We start from the raw sequence: 19,043 nt of genomic DNA on the forward strand, positions 1-19,043 counted from the left end.
TAGAGCCTGTATCAGTGGTTCATTTCTTCTAATTGCAAAATGGCATCCCATTATGTAGATATACCACATTTTGTTTATCCAATTCCCTGGACATCTGGATAGTTTCCAGTATTAGCTGTTATGAATAATACTGCTGTGAACATGCACATACATGTCTTTGGGTGGATTTATATTTTCATTTCTCCTGTGTGCAGTTTCTCCATATCCTAACCAATGCTTGATATTGTCTGACTTTTTGATTACAGACGGTCCCTGACTTAATGATGGTTCGACTTATGAGCTTTCAACTTTACAATGATGTACTAGCAATACATTTTCAGTAGAAACCATTCTTCGAATTTTGAATTTCAATCTGTTCCCTGGCTGGCGATATGCGGTACAATACTCTCACTCAGTGGTGGGCAGCAGCTGCCAGCTATAGCTCCCAGACAGCCACGTGATCACAAGGGTAAACTTTGCAGTGTACTGTGTTGCCAACACTTTTTGGATTTTGTGTTTTGTGTTTTTGCATCCCATCATGTCTACAAAACGTCCATCTGTGTCTCCTGCTTCTGGTGAAAAGAAGAGGAGGAAGGCAATTACTCTTGAGATGAAACTCAAAATAATTGCTCAGCATGAAGGTGGCAAGCCAGTAATGGTCATTGCACGGGAGTCAGGACTGTCACAGTCCACAATCTCAACCATCTTAAAGGATAAGAAACGAATCAGCGATGCAGTGAAATCGTCAGCATCAGTTAAGTCCACTGTCATTACAAAGAAAAGAGCCGGGCCAATTGATGATATGGAAAAATTACTTGTTGAGTGGATAGATGAGCAGGTACGAAAGCGTGCACCACTTAGTCTCCTGATGATCCAGGCTAAGGCAAGAAGTCTTTTCAATATGCTGAAAGAACATGCTGATCCTACATACACACAGATGTTTACTGCAAGTCATGGGTGGTTCCAGCGCTTCAAAAGGCGTCATAATTTTCACACTGTGAAGGTCAGTGGTGAGGCAGCCAGTGCCGATATTGAATGTGCTGAAGCTTTTAAGGAAGAGCTGCATAGGATAATTGTGGATCAGAAATATTTACCAGAACAGATATTTAATGTTGATGAAACAAGCTTGTTCTGGAAGCGTCTGCCTGAGCATACATACGTTCCTCAGGAGTACAAGACAATACCAGGATTCAGAGACCATGTAACTGTGCTTTTGGGTGGAAATGTTTTAGGATTCAAATTAAAGCCTTTTCTCATCTACCATTCAGAGAACCCTAGAGCATTTAAGAATGTGAGCAAGCATACACTTCCTGTTTATTATCGCCATAATAAGAAAGCCTGGATGACTTCAGTGTTGTTTGAAGACTGGTTTTTGAACTGTTTTATTCCACAGGCAAGAGAATATTGTAGGCAAAACAATATCCCATTCAGGATTCTTCTGATCTTAGATGACGCTCCAGGGCATCCACAACATATTGGAGCCATGCATCCTGATGTAAAGGTGGTTTATTTGCCACTCAACACAACCACACTCATTCAACCAATGGACCAAGGTGCAATAGCTGCCTTCAAAGCACACTATTTACGCCAGACATTTGCTCAGGCTGTTGAAGCAACTGAATCTGGCCAAACACTCCAGGAATTTTGGAAAGGTTTTAACATTCTAAATGCTATCCAGAACATTGCTGCAGCATGGGAAGAAGTCACACAACAGTGCATGAACTGCATTTGGAAGAAAGTTTTGAAGACATATGTGAACACATTCAAAGGTTTTAACAAAGGCCCTGCTGTTGATGATATGGTAAGTAACAACATATTAACTCTTGGGAAGCAATTAAAATTAGACATCCATGAAGACAATATTCATAAAATTGTCAGCATTAAAACTGAAGAGATTTCCAATGAGGAGCTGATTGAACCAGAGAAGGAAAGAAGTAAAGAAGTTAAAGCAGAGGAAGAAATTATATGGAAGGCACCAAGAAAGTTCACAGCAAAGAAACTGGCAGAGGCATTTGCTACTATCAGCACCGGTATGCGGATGTTAGAAGAAATGGACAGCAATTACGAGAGATACGCAAGAGCTGACAGGCAGATTCAAGATGCTCTTGCTTGCTATAGAGAAATATATAATGAAGAAAAGAAACTGACTGTACAGTCAAAACTTGATATCTTTCTGAAAAACACTATGCCTGCTAAACCTTCAACAAGTGTCATTGCCTCAGTGCCTTCCACCAGTTATTCTCAAGTCACGTCAGAAGAGAGAGGAGTCAGTACTCTTGTCGCTGTAGCATCCACATCATCCAGCAGTTAATTTTAGTTCAATGCATCAAACATTCTTCAGGGCCAGTGTGTTTTCATCTTTGTACATTAATGGTGAGTACTGCATAACTACTCTGTTTCACACTTTCAGTGTACTGTTCCATAATTACAAGAGATATTCAATGCTTTATTTATAAAATAGGTTTTGTGTTAGATGATTTTGCCCAACTGTTCGCTAATGCAAGTATTCTGAGCACATTTCAGACTGGCAAGGCAAAGCTACAGTGTTCATTGGATTACTGTATTAAATGTATTTTTGACTCACAATATATTTAGATTAAAATAGGTCTATCTGGGTATAACCCTGCTGTTGAGGAGCATCTGTGTAGCTGATAGGAGTGATGATATCTCTTTGTAATTTTAATTTGCATTTTCCTAAAGACTAATGGGGTTGAGCATCTTTTCATGTGCTTAATTAATCATTCCTTTATTTTTTGTGATATATTCAAATTTTTGCCCATTTTTTTGCTGGGGGTGGGTCTGTTTTACAAATTGGATTCTTGGTCTTACTGAATTGTAAGCATTTTTTGTGTTCTAATAACAAGAATACAAATACTTTATCATGTGATTTGCAAATATCTTCTGGTTTATAGCTTGTCTTTTAAAATAGATTTTCTATTTTAGAGTAGTGGTAAGTTCATAGCAAAGTTGAACACAAAGTACAGAGCTGCCATATATCTCCTTCCCCCATTCAAGCACAGCCGTCAACACCCTGAACCACACTGATGTTTATTACAGTTGATGATACTAACATGTCATTATTCTTCGTGGTGTTTTTTGAAGTGCGAAAGATTGTGGTTTTGATGATATGTGAATTTTTATTTTATGGTTTGTGCTTGTGATATATCAGAACTTTTTGCTCAATCTAATGTTTAAATTTTCTCCTGTTTTCTTTTTCTTTTTGAAAAATGCTAATAATTGCCATCTTAACCATTTTTAAGCATATAGTTCGTGCCAGGTGTAGTGAAGTTATGATCACAAGTTCCAGGCCAGCCTGAGCAATTTAGACCCTGATTTAAAAAAAAAAAAAAGGACTAGGAATATAGTTCAGTAGTAGAGTGTTTTGGGGTTCAGTCCTCAGCACCAGGAAAACAAAAAACACATTCATAATGTTGTGCAACTATCACCACCATCTATCTCTGTAACTCTCTCTTACCCATTAAACAGTAACTCCTAATTCTCCTCCCCCTGCTCCAGGTAAACACCATTCTACTTTCTTTCCTTTTTAAGGAAATAATATTCCATCATATGTATACTATATCATGCTTGTCTATTCATCTGTCTGTGAACACTTGGGTGGCTTATTTTAACTGGGGAATAATGTGTTACATTGGTGTAATAGGACCCTGCTTCATTTCTTTTGGATATGTATAAGCAGAAGTGGAATTGCTGGATCATATGGCAACTCTGTTTTTGATATTTGATCAGCCACCATACTGTTTTCTACTGTGCACTGTTTTACAGTCCCACAAACACTGCACAAGGCGTCTGTTTTCTCCATGTCTCTAATACTTCCTGTTTCCAGTGTAATAATTAATTTTATGGACATAATTGCTCCACTTGAAAAAAAATTCATATATGCTTCTTATTCTACTTCATTGTCTAACCAGGTGTCTTAGCAGATGTTAAGAAGAAAGCAGTCTATTAATTCATACTAATATGAGACTAACTAATAGTCCTTTAGCCTTCTCAGGAGAATAGGTGTTTTAAATGAATTTATAAACCAATTCTCTTAATAGGTGGAATTTCCGCTGAACAAAATGAGGAGTAATCAATTTAAGGAATCTGAGGAAAATATTTGAAATCAGGCAAGCTGTTTTGCTTGAGCTCTTATTTCCACTTATTTCTCTCTATGGTTCCTGCTTCTGGATGCAGGTTCTATTAAACACTCCTGATAACTTGCTGAGTATGTGAAATCATTAGATAAGGAAGCAGAGGCTAATATTTAATGGTTTGCCTAAAGTCTCACTGCTGGTTAATGGTTAGCATTCTTTTCTGATGAAGGTCATTTGGGGTTCTTATTGAAATTTCTTTTAAGTGGTATTCACAAATGTATTCATCCATATTCAAGACGTTCTTGTATTCACAGGTTGCACTGCTGTGATCATCACCTCCCAAGGATGCATCCTGACTTATCTTCGCACTTGCACACTGAAGAATGCAACATCTTGATTAACTTGCTTAAGGAATGTCACAAAAATGTAAGAGTTCAGAAAAATGACCATAAAATACAAAGAAACTTAGGTACAACACACTAATGTAAAATGTTATCTCCCTTAATGGAAAGAAATGATAATGTCTTAGTAGTGGATCTGAGCTTAGTAAACATTAGCAAATGATGTAAAATTTTTCTTTTAAAGAAACCACCTCCTTTTATGATTAGTAAAAATAAAGCCATGATAGTTTGTTTAGAGAACTTCTGAAACAGTATGTAGTAGTTGGAAACTGTGTTCTTACAGTGAAATATCTTTCCCATTCTTAATAATAGAACAGTTCAGCTCTGACTCTTCTGATCATGAAGGAGTTATTCTAAGATTATCTGTTTCTTAATGGCTACCATTCTCTGTTTTATGGTAATTGAAACATTTTATATAATTAGATGTTAGTTACATTTAATTTATGATCAGCCTAATCGGATGGATTTAATTTTTAGTGAAATGGAAGCAATTCAATGGTTAGACCTAAATAGAGGACTGGGGATTATAGTCCAGTGTTACAGTGCTTTACCTAGGATGTATAAGGCCCTGGGTTCAATCCCCAGTACTGCAAAAAAAGAGAAAAAAAAAAAGGAAGAAAAGGAACCCATACTTAGAATGCATTAAGTCAAGCTGACATTTTTATAGATATTGAATATTTAGCTTTTCCTCCTACATTTGATGCATGACATAGTTGTAGGAAATATTTGTGTTTTACTTCGCATGGTGAATTAGTTTCTTTTCTCATGATACTTATAAACTTTCAATGTATCTCATTTAATAATAATACTTAAATGAATAAAATTTAAAGACCAAAAGTCAGGTACTAAGAAATACTTAGCCTGTGAAGTCATATTTTTACTTGATGACAGTATACTTTAGATAAACCATTTTCTCCATACTTTTATTTATTTTTTTCCGAGAGAATTTTTAAATATTTATTATTTTAATTTTCGGCGGACACAACATCTTTGTATGTGGTGCTGAGGATCGAACCCGGGCCTCACGCATGCCAGGCGAGCGTGCTACCGCTTGAGCAACATCCCCTTCACCATACTTTTAAATCAAGTCTTGGGAACTGCCCCACTATTCCTGAATTGACTCAGCTGATAATTGAGCTAGACTGCATAACTGAAACACAACTTCTGATTTTATTTTTTATTTTTATTTTTTGGTAGTAGGCATTGAACCCACGATGCTTTATCACTGAGCCACATCCTCAGCCCTTTTGAATTTTTATTTTGAGACAGGCTCTCACTGAGTTGCTTAGGACTTCATTAAGTTGCTGAGGCTGACCTCAAAATTGCAGTCCTCCTGCTTTAGCATTCTGAATCACTGGGATTACAGGCATGGACCACTGTGCCTGGCACAACTTCTGATTTTTTAAGTAAAAATATAAAATGTTTACTATTTAAAAAACAGGAACTGATTATTTATATTGACTCAATACAGAATGTTTCAGCTCTGTATGTAGTGAGTTACAGTAAAAGGAAAACAGGGAGTGTCCACTACCAGAAAGAAGCTTTGGAGAGAAAGAGATTTTGTAGGGTAATATGTAAGTCTTACCCTTAATGATTTTGCCAATTTAACCTTTAGAAGTGTGTTGTGTTTTCATAACATTATGCATATGTGAAGAAATGCTGTTTTTTCATATTTACTTCCTAGGTTAACCAGATTAAGGGCTTCAGTTTTTCAATCCTTGATTTTTAAGTATTCTTTGTTACATGTTATTTGCATACTGCTCTTTGGTCCATGATTTTTTTGCTGCTGTTGTTTAATTTTTATTTTTGTAGTTGTAGATGGACAGCATGCTTTTATTTCATTTGTTATGTAGTGCTAAGGGTGCAACCCAGTGCTTCACATGGGCTAGGCAAGCACTTTACCACTGAGCCACAACCCCAATTTTTTCGGTGGTGCTAGGGATTGAACCCAGGTCCTTGTGCATGTTAGACAAGCACTCTACCAACTGAGCTATACTCCTAGCCTGGTCCATGACTTTTTAAATAGGAATCAAATATTACATTTTTTTTCATTTCAAAAGGATTTCTTATAATGAAGGGGATATTTCAGATCATTGGAACTAAAGATAGACTTTTGAAGAATTAACTTTTTAAGTATAATTTCATACAGTAAAACAGCTATTTAAGTGTACAGTTTGATTTTTGACCAACATAAACACCCATGCAATCATTGTCACAGTTGAGGTAAACAACATTTCTTTCGTATTAGAGTTCCCTGTGTGGCTTTGCAGTCCCCATTTCTCACCTTGGCCCAGGTAACCCCTGAACTACTTTTTGTTAATGTAGATTAGTTTTGCTATTCTAGAATTTGTTATAAATGTACTCTACATTGTATGTTTTTATGTATTGTTCCATATTTTTTGAAGCTAATAGAGTTTGTTGGATATGTCATTAATTCATTCATTTTTATTTCTAAGTGGTATTCCATTGTATGAATATGCCAGTTTGCTTGTCTATTGATGGATATTTAGGTTGTTTGCAGTTATGCTGTTTTGAATAAAGCTGCTATGAACATTTGTATACAAGTATTTGTGTGGATATCTTTTTATTTCACTTGGGTAAATCCCTGGAAGTGGAATGACTAGGTGGTGTGGTAAGTGTTTATAAGAAACTGCCAGACTTTTCCATTCAGTACTATTTTATGTTTCTACCTGCACCCTATTTTCTTTTTTAAAGAGAGAGAATTTTTAAAAAATATTTATTTCCTTTAGTTTTCGGCGGACACAACATCTTTGTTTGTATGTGGTGCTGAGGATCGAACCCAGGCCGCCTGCATGCCAGGCGAGTGCGCTACCGCTTGAGCCACATCCCCAGCACCCTGCACTCTATTTTCACCAGCACTTAATATTGTAAAAATTTTTCACTTTCTCCAACCTGTGGGTATTATAGTAGTGTTTCCTGTTGGTTTTAGATTGTATTTCCCTGGTGGCTAGTGATTTTGAGCATCTTTTCTGTACTTATTGGCCATTCATATAAAATCTTTTGCCCATATTTAAAAATTTGTATTATGATTGATTGGGCATGTAAGGCCTTTAATAAGTTTATTGTAAATATTTTTTCCAGTACAGCGTTCATGTATATCCCACACCTAGTATCTCCTATGAACACATCAGGAAGGTACGTTTATTGTGGTTAATGAAAGTCGTGCTTTGTTCAGATTTCTCAGGTTAGATGTTGTCCTGATTTCCTATTACAGGATTTCCTCAGGACACCAGGTTGCATGCTTTTGTTGTAACTCCTCAAGACTACTCTTGGCTGTGGCAGTTTCTTTCTTTGTTTTTGATGACTGGATAATATTGAGGTTTACTGGTCAGGTATTTTAGGATGCTCCTTTATTTGAACGTGTCATATGTTTCTCATGGTTATACTCATGGTGGTATGAGTTTGGGAGGAAAACCACAGAGGTCAAGTACCATATTCAGCACACGTTGTGTTGAGGTTACACATGTGTGTGATTGAGCTCTTTTGATGTTGATCGGGATGGCCTTATTAAGTAGTATTTGTCCGACTTCTTTCCCTTAAAATTACTGTTTCCCACCTTCCATAACTCCAGAAGGAATTCACTGTGCACAGCCAATATTGAGGGACTGGAAGTTAGGCCCTTCTCTCTTTGAAGGTGGAGTGTCCACATAAATAATTTAGAGTTCTGGAGACCTGGTGTCTTCTCCCATTTATTTATTTACATCAGTGTGGACTTATGCATATTTGTTTTATACATTGTGTTGTAATCCAGTACTTCATTTTTGCTCACATTGTTTCAGTTGAGAGTCTTTCAGTTGGGTCTTGGACTCTAAAACATAAAAATTTCTTTGAACTGACAAGAAATGTCTTCCAGGATTCTTTGAGTGAAGAAAATTGAAGTGTGAGAGTGTTTACAGTATTCTAGCATTTCTTTAGAAAAGGAGAAAGCAAAACTACAGTATTCTAGAATTTCTTTAGAAAAGGAGAAAGCAAAACTACTTGGATCTCTTGTGCGCAAAAAGACAAAATACACCTGAAATTAATGAGATTCATTACCTTCTGGGGGACAGGTGGGAGCAAGGTCAAGAGAATGGGGGAATGAAATTTCTGATGGCATCTCTTACATAATTCTTGCCTTTTTAATCTTTAATGTTTTACATGCTAAGTTTTAAAAAGGGTGAGAAAGGATGGGAATAAAAACAAAAACTGGAACACAAATAACAAGTGAACCTAGCTTTTTGAAATGAGTTATCTAGTCAAGGAATAAATGAACTGACCCAAGTAATTTGAATATAGGCTATAGTCTGAAAGAGCTGTTGTTGGTAGAGTTTGGGTTTTACAGTATATGGATCAGAAGTTCTGAAATTGGCTGCTGTGTATTTCAGGGTTGAACAGTAAGGAAATACTGCAGATAAAAGGAGACAGATTTCTCACAAACTCATGCCCATTTTTTCACCACTTTGGTTAAGCCAGCATCATCGCCCCAAGCTCTCTGTGCTCCCTGCAAGTCACACCCCAAGAAGGATAACTAGCCATTTTAAGTCCTTACAATAGAGTTCAGTTCTATCTGGGTTTATACTTGATGTAAGTGGAAATGTACCATATGTGGATACTTTTGTGGTTTACTGTTTATTAAAAGCTCAAAATTCTACCTGTTTCCTGCATTGTCCAGGAATATTAGACACATGTTAAACAAATGAAATTTCAGTTTAATCACTGGAATGAATGGATAAAGTTGTCTTAAGATGTCTCCCAGCCCTGAATTTGTAATTCTGCAGTTTAATCTCCTTGTTGACTAAACCATTATTTCCCATGCTCCTTTCTGTACTGGAATTCTACAGCGCTCTCCAGTCCTTGAAGTGCAGGGCTGTTTTTTATCTCCACATGATCCTAACTTGCTGTGCTTTTATCATTCTTCCTGTGTTTTATGGTTCTTCTATGGTCTTCGCAGCCGAATGTCATTTCCTTAGCTGTCAGTATCTACAGGCTGCTTCTGATCTACTGGCCTGTTTTGCCTATGTTTGTCAGCAAGACTTAGGTTATCTACAGTTAAAATACAGAATTTAGAAGAGCTGTTTTCTTCAAAGCTATGTGGAATCCTTTAATGTTATTTTTCTGATTTATAAAAGTAATGTGTAAGTAATACATGTCTTTGGAAATAGTGTTTAAAAAAGCCTAAGAAAATGCAAAGCAAATAAAACCACTTTTTTCTCTACCACCCCAGAATAAGCTCATTAACAATTGGCTTTATCAGGCTTTTTTTTTTTTTTTAATTTTCATGGTTTTCCTTGTTTTTTTTTTTTTAATTTGGTCTTCTGTTAGCGTGTTCAAATGCCCACATCTTTGCCATCCTGAGTAAATGAATACATAAAATCCCTTTGTAATCCCAGTTGTCTGGTAGCCTTCATTGCTTTTGTTGGTGTGAGCTATTAAAATAATACTTTCTCTTGTGCTGGGGCTGGGGCTCACCTAGCACATGCGAGGCCCTGGGTTCGATCCTCAGCACCACAGAAGAATAAGTAAAATAAAGATATTGTGTCCAACTACAACTAATAAATAAATAAATAAGTATTTAAAAAATAATAACAATGCTTTTTCTTCAGTTTGGCTTCTGCCTTCACTGCGGTGCTAGGGTCACTAGTGACTGCACTGCTGTTAGTTTCACAGGGCCTTTCAGTTGTTTCCTCACTCTTCCAGGCTGGTTTGCTTCCTTATCAAAACGTGCTTCTCCAGGCTTGTACCGTACTTCTGTCTTCTGTGGTCTTCCTTCTGTTTCTTTGGCCACTCTTCTGTCTCCTTGGCAGTCTCCCCTCTATTCTTGCCCTGTTTTTCTCCTATACCTCCTGGAAAAATTCATTCACTCCCATGATCTCAGAGACTAATATCTCTAGCTCAGACGTTTTTTCCCCCTGAATTACACGTCTGTTTATCTCGACTCTAGTGGACTTAAATGTTGTGCAAATAAATTCAATAATGTCCAAACCCAAGCTCATCTTACCTCTTATTTAAAATCTCTTTCTGTCTTCATGACATTCCTTGTCCAAGCCAGAAGCCAGTGTCATCTTTAATTTGTCCATCAGCCTCATCTATCATGTGAACTTACCAGGTGTTGCCCAATTCTTGAATCATTGTTTTCTATTGCCCATGCCACCAACATAATCCATGACAACAGTGTCTGATTAGGACTTTTATCTGGTCTCCTGTTTTTCATCTCTAAATCTACTTTTCATGCTGCATCTGGAGTGATTTTTCAAAAATAAGTTTATTGCTCTCCTTAAATTTTTTTGCCTGAGAATTTTTTTGTTTTTGAGCTTTAGTCTTCATAAAACCCATCAATAGGTAACTCTTGGAATCCACCTCTCTCCCATGACGTCTCCCCACCTTCCTAATGTTTTCTTATGTGCTGGAGAATATTATTTCCTCTAAGCCTTTATACTTGCTTTTGCACACCTTAGAGTATTCTCACTGTCTCTGCTTAACCATTTCCTGAGCCAGGTTTTATCATTCTCCAGGTTTTCTTCAGCTTGGTTGGGCCATTTCCCCTCTGTTTTCTCCTTTCCTGGCCTAGGTTATCATGCCACAGTCACTATACTCCATGCACATTCATAAAGCATCTCCTGCTTCATGGCAATTCTTTGGGTTTCAGGACTCCTTTACATTCTTGAACATTACTGGGGCCTCCAATGAGCTTTTTACTTAGGTGGGTAATACCTATCAGTATTTACTGAATTATAGATTAAAGTTGATAAATTTAAAAATTATTTAAAAATAGACTGTTTCACATTAGCACTAATTTTCATAAAAATTTTATTATTCAATGAAAGAAAGTGAAAAGGATGACATTGCATGTGCATTTTTACCATTCTCTTATGTCTGTATTAATAAAATACACCTGGCTTCTCCTATCTGCCTGTATGTTCAATCTCTTGTGATAGACTTCATGGAGCCCCAGGAAAAGTTCTGTACCCTTGTGAGAAGTTGAAAATGAAGGAAAAAAGAAGGTCCTAGAATCATTAGGAAAATAGTTTTGTATTTGTACATCTCCAGAAAAGGTCTTGCAAGTTCCTCAGTGTCCCTGGACTAGACTACTATTTTATGGCAGTTGCTTCATTTTTTTCTTCCCTCTTCCTGTGGGCTGAGATGGGGCCAAGAACGTTCTTGCTCAGTGTCTGGGACGTAGTTCTCTACGTTAAAGGTTCTCAGTTGTCTCCTGATTGACTCACTTATTCAATGCTCAGTTGGTTTGGATCTCTAGAAGTAGATACCAGGCGCCAGAGACAGCTGCCCTGTGTGTACAATAGAATTGCAGTCCACAGGCATTTTTGTACCAGTTTCACTGGGGCATTGGGCTTAACCTTTTTCACATGATGTCACAAGAGTATAATTTCTTCTTTGGGCTCAATGAAAGGTGAAAGGAAGCATATTAGTACTTGTATGTGGGATGATATGAACAAATGTGCACTAAACTGAAATATTATCTTGCATTCTACATGTCTAATTTTTGTTTTTTGTTACATGTTTATTATTAGAAGGGGTGAAAATGCATTGTCTCTGTTTATTTGTTGCCAAAGAAGTAGTTTGAGAAAATATACAGGAAATATTTATTCTGAAAAGGCCATTAGGTAACAAATAGGAGATGTTATACTATCTTTAAATGTTTGCCAGAAAGATTCTTGACCATTTATTCAGTGTGGACCTGAAAAATGCTTATAAAGTGGCAGTGAGGAGAAAAAAGAAAGAGTAGTAGGCATAGCTTGCTAATTATGTGCTGTCTGGTTTCCATGAAAGCCATAATTAGAAAGAGAAGGGGAAAATGTGCTTACTACAAACACAAGTTCAGCATTTACGGCCTGTCATTACAGCAGATGGCTGTGCTATCTGACCCACCCTTAAAAGTTGTGATGTGTAAACACTAATTATGGTCCTACTGAAATTCAGATCCTTCCTCTTAGCCTGCTTTACAGCACTGTTACTTTTTGCCTTCAGTCATAGGATTTGAAACCGGGAGGAATTTTTTGTTGTTGTTTTGTTTTTTCAACAAAGCAGACTTAGATTTCCATTTATTATAAACTAGTGGCTTATTTGTATGGCTTATACTGTGGGTCATGTAATGATAGTGTGTGTCTCTGATGTATTTTGGTGACATTTTGAATGGAGGCAAACGAGGAAATGCTCTGGCACTAAGCATTTTATTAAATAATTTTCTTAAGGGACAGAGTGCTTGCTAGTGAAGTCACTACTTATTTCACTGTAGGCACACTGCAGCTTGACAGCAGTCCCTGTCTTAGAGAATGGATTGCTCTGAGCTTTTAACGTGTCCCTTCAGGAAAGGGGTATGAGGTGTTAAACTTTGACACTCTGTCTGTGTGAGGTTTTGATGGGCTAGGAGACTTTTCTGTTATCTAGGTAAAGACCTTTGTTTCATTCCACCTATGGAGCATTTTTTTCTTCTGGGTAGCAAGGACCAGGATAAGACTGTTTATATATTTGGTACATTTAACTATTATTTATTTGCTTCTTTACAAAGGAACACAGTAAATTCAATTCCATAAGAATTAAATTCTGTGTGCCAGAGACCTTGGCATATTATGGGATGAATCTTTTACCCCTTTTCTTCCTTTTAGCACAACATTCTGAAATTTTTCGGTCATTGCAACGCTCTTGATCGGGAGATGAGAAAATGCTTGAAGAATGAGGTAAGAAGAATGTCAAAGGCTGGAAGTACTTGAATAACAGAACCTGTAAAATATTATGTGTTGTTAACATTATTAAAATGTCCTTCAGTTTTGGTCTAACAGAACATTTGTATGTATGACCACCCATTGAAAACCCAGAGGAAAAATGAAAGCCTCCTTTGGGGACATTTGAGAACACTGCTGTCTTTTTGACAAATACACACACACACACAGATGAAAACTTTCTGTTTTCCTGGAGAATTCAAGTTGGATCAATTTTAAGATTTAAGAAAGTTGAGTCTCTGATCAGACTTAGTTGCATCAGTCAATTAGCCCTTGATCAGCAGATGACTGAACTCTCTGGGCCTGTTTCCTTACATAAAGGAAACAGCTTTAAAGTCCTGAATTTCTTCATAGTTATGCTGTACAAGTCAAAGGGCTCTTATTGGACTTGTTGGGGAAGGTGTCATCTTAAGTTAACATAGTTAACTTACATTTAAGTTATGACTTGGCTTTGGGCAAATAGCCAAAATACCTAATTTGTTGTCTATTTCCTGGAACTGCTAACCAAGCAGAGGGCATTTCAAACCTTTAAAAAGAAATTTAATTTCATTTGTAGTCTGCATTTCAGGTTTTTATGTTCGGAACCTTTAAAAACATGTAATGACTAAAAATATATGTGTATGTATACATACATAATTATGAATATGTGTACATATACACACATAATATCGACAAAAAATCTGTTCCAATTTTCATTTTCTGTATTTCAAACTTACTTTCTTTTTTCATCTAGTCTCAGATGGAAAGGTTGAAATGTTTGAAACTGCCCAGCATTTATCTTTCTTCTTTTTGCATATTTTCTACTCTGGGTTTTTTGTTTGTTTGTTTTGTTTTTGCTTCTTAAAATCTCTGTTTCAAGCTGGGCCCCGTGGTACAGGCCCATAATACCAGCAGCTTGGGAGGCCGAGGTAGGAGGATCGCAAATTCAAGACCAGCCTCAGCAACTTAGCAAGGCCCTAAGCAACTTAGCGAGACCCTGTCTCCAAATAAAATAAAAAGGGCTGGGCATGTGGCTCAGTGGTAGAGCATCCCTCAGTTCAACCCCAGGTCCAACAAAAAGAAAAAAGAATCCCTGTTTCAGTGTGACATTATCATTACTATTTGAAGAACTTCCTGGAGTTCTGTATTAAGGGTGATAATTTTCTTTGTGTGCACAAATATGTATATTAGTGTTTTAAAATGATTGTTTCCCTTTGTAGTGGGGATCAAACCCACGGCCTTGCATATGCTAGACAAGTGCTATGCCACTGAGCTACAGTCCTACCATCCCCAATGCCCCCCCTCCCCCCTTGAGACAAGGTCTAACTAAGTCACCTGGACTGACCTTGAACTTGTATTTCTCATGCCTCAGTCTCCTGAGTAGCTAGAATTAGAGGTGTGTGTGACCACAACTGGCTTTTAAAATGATTGTTTTGGAAAGATGTTTTCCTTCATATATAAAAGCTAGTTTGTATGGAAACGAAATCTAGGACTAACTTAATAATAAACTTATGAACAACCCATACTATTTTATTGATATAGCTGGTGTGGTGGTGGTGTTTTTACATGCTTTCAGTTGTACGGCTTTTTCCTATGTTTAAATTTTTTTTCCTCCAAATAATTTAATAATTTTGCTGTGGTGATTAGAACTTGATGCGACTTTTTCCCCCTTGTTGATCCTGAGCTCTGTCAGTGACTATTTGATAAAATGTTGTAGATATTTTGTGTTTTCTTTTTCTTTTGGGTGGAAAAGGATTAAACAGGATTTAATCCTTTAAACTCAGGGGCACTCAACCACTGAGTCACATCCCCAGCCCTATTTTGTATTTTATTTAAAGATAGGGTCTCACTGAGTTGCTCCTTGCTTTTGCTGAGGCTTGCTTTGAACTCATGATCCTCCTGCCTTAGCCTCCCTAGCCGCTGGATTACAAGTGTGTGCCACTGTGCCTGGCTTTGTGTTTCCTTTTTTTACTCCCATCTGCTACTTTATTTATTTCTGGTGTTGAGGATTGAACTTTTGCCTCACTCTTGCTAGGTGAACACTCTACCACTGAGCTATAACCCCAGCCCCATATTGTTTTTTCATGTAGCTTTCATGACTTATTTTCTAAGTCTTCTAATTTCTAAAAAAATTATTTTTTATTTTATTATTATTTTTTTAGTTACAGGTGGATACAATAACCTTTATGTATTTATTTATTTTTTACGTGATGCTAAGGATCGAACCCAGTGCCTCACACGTGCTAGGCGAGTGCTTGCTGAGTCACAACCCCATGCCCTTCTGTGTACCTTTATATTGCTTCATTACCTACTTTATAAGTGCTTTTCTGTCTGGCCTTTCATACTCTAATCCTTTGAAACTATGGTCTTTTATTTCCTCTCTACTTAAATGCTTAACTTCAGATGCTTTCCTCCTACCTTTCCCTTCGTGAGTCATGGAAATACTTCATTCCATGAAGCTTTTAGCTAGAAAAAGGGCTGGGTGTTTCTTTCTGGGCCTCTCTTTGTTGTTTTCTTACTGTTTTTTTCTTTCTATTGAAATAATCACTGATATTACTTTTGCATCATCATCTTTGCTCTGCGTAATTGTTTTGTTTTTGGGGGGGTTATCCTGTTTGTATCATTTGATGGGGCTTTGTAAATGACTAAATGACTTCATAGTCATTTCTTTTAATTCTACGGAGATATCTCAAACATATATTTTAATATAATTTGCTCTGTAACACATTTAGTGGTCCTATGACAAACTACTGTTCTGAAGACTTACCTACCCTTAGGAACCTCCTCCTATCTTGATTGCCAGAGACAGTCCAGTATCAAGTTCTATGCTTAGAGTCTGTACCTCCATGTTTATTTTTGGTTGGCTCCTCCCAATAACCTTATGAGGAAATTTAATGTTTGACAGATGAAAAGAATGATTTTTGTTGAAAGGACTGTGATTCTGTGATTCATCTATAATTTGATTTAGCCTTTTGATGAGGAAGGCAAAAACTATCATTCAAAAAGATTTGTAGAATCCTTCAATGAAAATCTTTGATGGAGAAAAATTCTTAAAGATTTTCTAGCCTAGCTCCTTATATTTGAGATTACTGGCCCAGAAAAGTGAAGTAACTCTTCATGAATCCCCATATTTTAAAAACTGTTCAAGAGTAGGGGAAGGGTTCCAGTCAAGTCCTTGATTAACTCTGTTCACTAATCTTTAGTTTCTGTGGCCTCTGTTTCCATATCTCTAGTTCCTAGAAGATTTTGATGTTCAACTATTCACATATACTCACATTTTTTTTTTTTCCTGTTTGAATTTACTTTAACTTTTCCTCTTCTGCCCAGGGGGAAATATTGATTCTCCTTTAAAATATGTTTATATTTCTGTATATGTTGTAAGCATTAAATATATACACATAAAACACTATATTCAGGTTTTTGTGTTCTAAACATAGGTTAATAACCATTTATTTGAGAAAATCTTTAAGTGCCTGGCTCTGTGTTTTCTGTTATTCATAACAGTACTAGCATGGAAATGTTCAAGGTGAAAATTGCATTTTAATCCAAGTTGATTATGGAAATTTAGGATTTAGGGAGAATCAAGTTTGATGATTGTTCATGATGAAGAATCTTAGGAAGTTCAGCTGGCTATAAATTTCCATATGAGTCTATAGGATAATGTGGCTGCTAAGAGCCATTGATTCTTAGTACTACTTAGAGAAATGTACTGTATGACTAGGACATAAGAACTAGGTTCATTATACCATGTCTGTCAGACTATGTCTAGTAGGATATTGTGTTTAATTCTAGTGATTTTTAAATATAAAAGTGAGTTGATGTTATAGTGGGGTATAAAACAAAAGTCATTTTACAGATGTTAGAAGACAGAAGCAATATGCTGTGGAACAGTTGTAGAAACCCATGGTGTTCAGCCTGAAGAAAAGGAGTGGGTCATAATTCATCAGTTATTTGAATATAGCAGGCAAGAAGAAACAGAAGACAACAGGATAGATTACAGGGATATACTTTTTGGTTCAATATGAAAACTTTGAATCAAGTAGAACTGTCCAACAGTTAAACAGGCCACCTCTCAAGGTGGTGTGCCCCTCTTAACTAGATGTGTTTAGCAGAGTTAGAGGACTTCCTGGACTGTGAACTCTTGGAGAATAGGGACAGAACTCATCCATCTGAAATATTGAATATTGAATTCTTATGTTGGGAGGCAATCGATTCAGCAACTATTATGTACTTGTTAGGATGTAAGTGCTACCCTGTATTGAATGAGTGTTGTACTAAATGTCTCAGATTCAGTGAAATTTAAAAAAAAATACAATTAAAAAAAATTTTAGTAATAGCATTTATTATTTGGCTTATCTGGCATAAATGGTGACATCATCTCCCATCTCTTCTCTCCCTTTTTCCTTCCAGTACATGGAAAAGAGGACCAGGAGCAGGGAGCATGGCAATGCAATGCGAAAAAGACTTTTCAGTCCTCTGGAGGAATCAGAAAAATAATTTACATTTTTACGGGATATCTTGGCTGAGAGAAGACCTGAGGACTGTTGATTGATAGCCAAAAGAATCTTATCTCATTTGTTGTCCAGAATCTTTGAACAGAGAGTGATCATTGAAGAGTCAAACCATGGAGAAATATGAAAAACTAAATTCTGAGCATTTGAGCAGAGCCTTCAGTACTATCAACTCCCAACAAGCCCGACTTCCTCCATGTTTTTGCTCTTTGTTGACATCCGTGTAGTGTTTGAATAACCTGTCTCCTTCAATAAAGTAATTCAAATAATTTTTTTTCTCCTTTCTTTTAGACTTTACTAGAATTAGCGCAAAATGGTGCCAAGAGACTTCCCTTTAAAGCAACATGGCAATGGTGAAGATTAAACATTGATGACATAACCTGGGGCAAGAAGAATTCTGGGAAAATCCCAGCTGTGTTAACTATACGGAAACATTCCATATTGTTTTTGAACAGTAATTTTCTGGGGGATGTGGCTCAGTATAGAACCCTTGTCTTACATGTGCGAGGCCCTGAGTTCAATCCTTGGTACTGAAAAAAAAGTCATTTTATGAAAATGTTCATAGTTGACCCCTCTGATGATAGATTGAAAATATTTGAAAAAGTTGCATCAGTATTGAACATGTAAAGACTATTTTCCTATCTTTTTCTAAACAATACAGTATAATAGCTATTTACATAGCATTTACATTTCATTACATAATGTAAGTAATCTAGAGATGATTTAAAGTATACAGGAGGATGCATGTAGGTTCTATGTAAACGCTATGCCATGAAAGGACTGGAATATCTGTGGCTTTGGGTATCCAAAGGGATCTTGGAACCAGTGCCCCCTCAGACATCATGGAACAACCCTAATGAACATTGATAAGATTGTATCTGGGTAGGATTTAAATCTTGGACTTGGCTTCCTCATCTGGTTGAATGTGCCCACTGTGGGTGCCAGTTACTCCTGGGTCTTGACCTTAGAACAGCATGTCTCCTTTGTGCTGCATATAGGGTTCTTCACACATTCAGTTCTATCAGTTATCTTATCAGTGTTCCTTCTGCCAGTTGTTTTCTTTTTTTTCTTTTTTTTTTTTTTCAGAGTAAAATTTTTTTTTTCAATTTTTAATTTTTTATTGTGGGTTGTTCAAAACATTTACTAAATTTCTGATCATATCATATTCCACACTTTGATTCAAGTGGGTTATGAACTCCCACCTTCACCCCATACACAGATTGCAGAATCACATCAGTTACACATCCATTGATTTACATATTGCCATACTAGTGTCTGTTGTGCTCCGCTGCCTTTCCCATCCTCCACCCTCCCCCCTCCCCACCTCTCCCCTCCCCTCCC

General features: G+C 36.8%; 1 protein-coding gene across 3 annotated transcripts; it reads left to right on the forward strand.

Annotated features, from left to right (window-relative positions):
* The first annotated feature begins 245 nt into the window (after positions 1-245).
* Positions 246-17,971, forward strand: Cmc2 (C-X9-C motif containing 2). Of its 3 annotated transcripts, XM_048792387.1 has the most exons (5): positions 246-2,352; positions 4,388-4,499; positions 7,577-7,630; positions 13,099-13,170; positions 17,602-17,971. In XM_048792387.1, the coding sequence occupies exons 2-5, from the start codon at positions 4,419-4,421 to the stop codon at positions 17,686-17,688; spliced, it is 294 nt and encodes a 97-aa protein (XP_048648344.1). In that variant the 5' UTR covers positions 246-2,352; positions 4,388-4,418; the 3' UTR covers positions 17,689-17,971. The 3 variants fall into 3 exon arrangements, 2 of the variants coding, with proteins under 2 accessions (XP_048648344.1, XP_015351527.1); XM_015496041.2 differs by lacking the exon at positions 7,577-7,630; XR_007343579.1 differs by lacking the exons at positions 7,577-7,630; positions 13,099-13,170.
* The last annotated feature ends 1,072 nt before the right edge of the window (positions 17,972-19,043 follow it).

Source organism: Marmota marmota, unplaced genomic scaffold, assembly GCF_001458135.2.
Source record: "Marmota marmota marmota unplaced genomic scaffold, marMar, whole genome shotgun sequence".
Lineage (NCBI taxonomy): Eukaryota > Metazoa > Chordata > Mammalia > Rodentia > Sciuridae > Marmota > Marmota marmota.

Coding starts and splice junctions, on each gene's coding strand:
- Cmc2 (XM_048792387.1), top strand. CDS start 4,419: ATGCATCCTGACTTATCTTCGCACTTGCACACTGAAGAATGCAACATC. Junction 4,500..7,576: donor TTAAGGAATGTCACAAAAAT/GTAAGAGTTCAG, acceptor TATTTTTTCCAG/TACAGCGTTCATGTATATCC. Junction 7,631..13,098: donor CCTATGAACACATCAGGAAG/GTACGTTTATTG, acceptor TCTTCCTTTTAG/CACAACATTCTGAAATTTTT.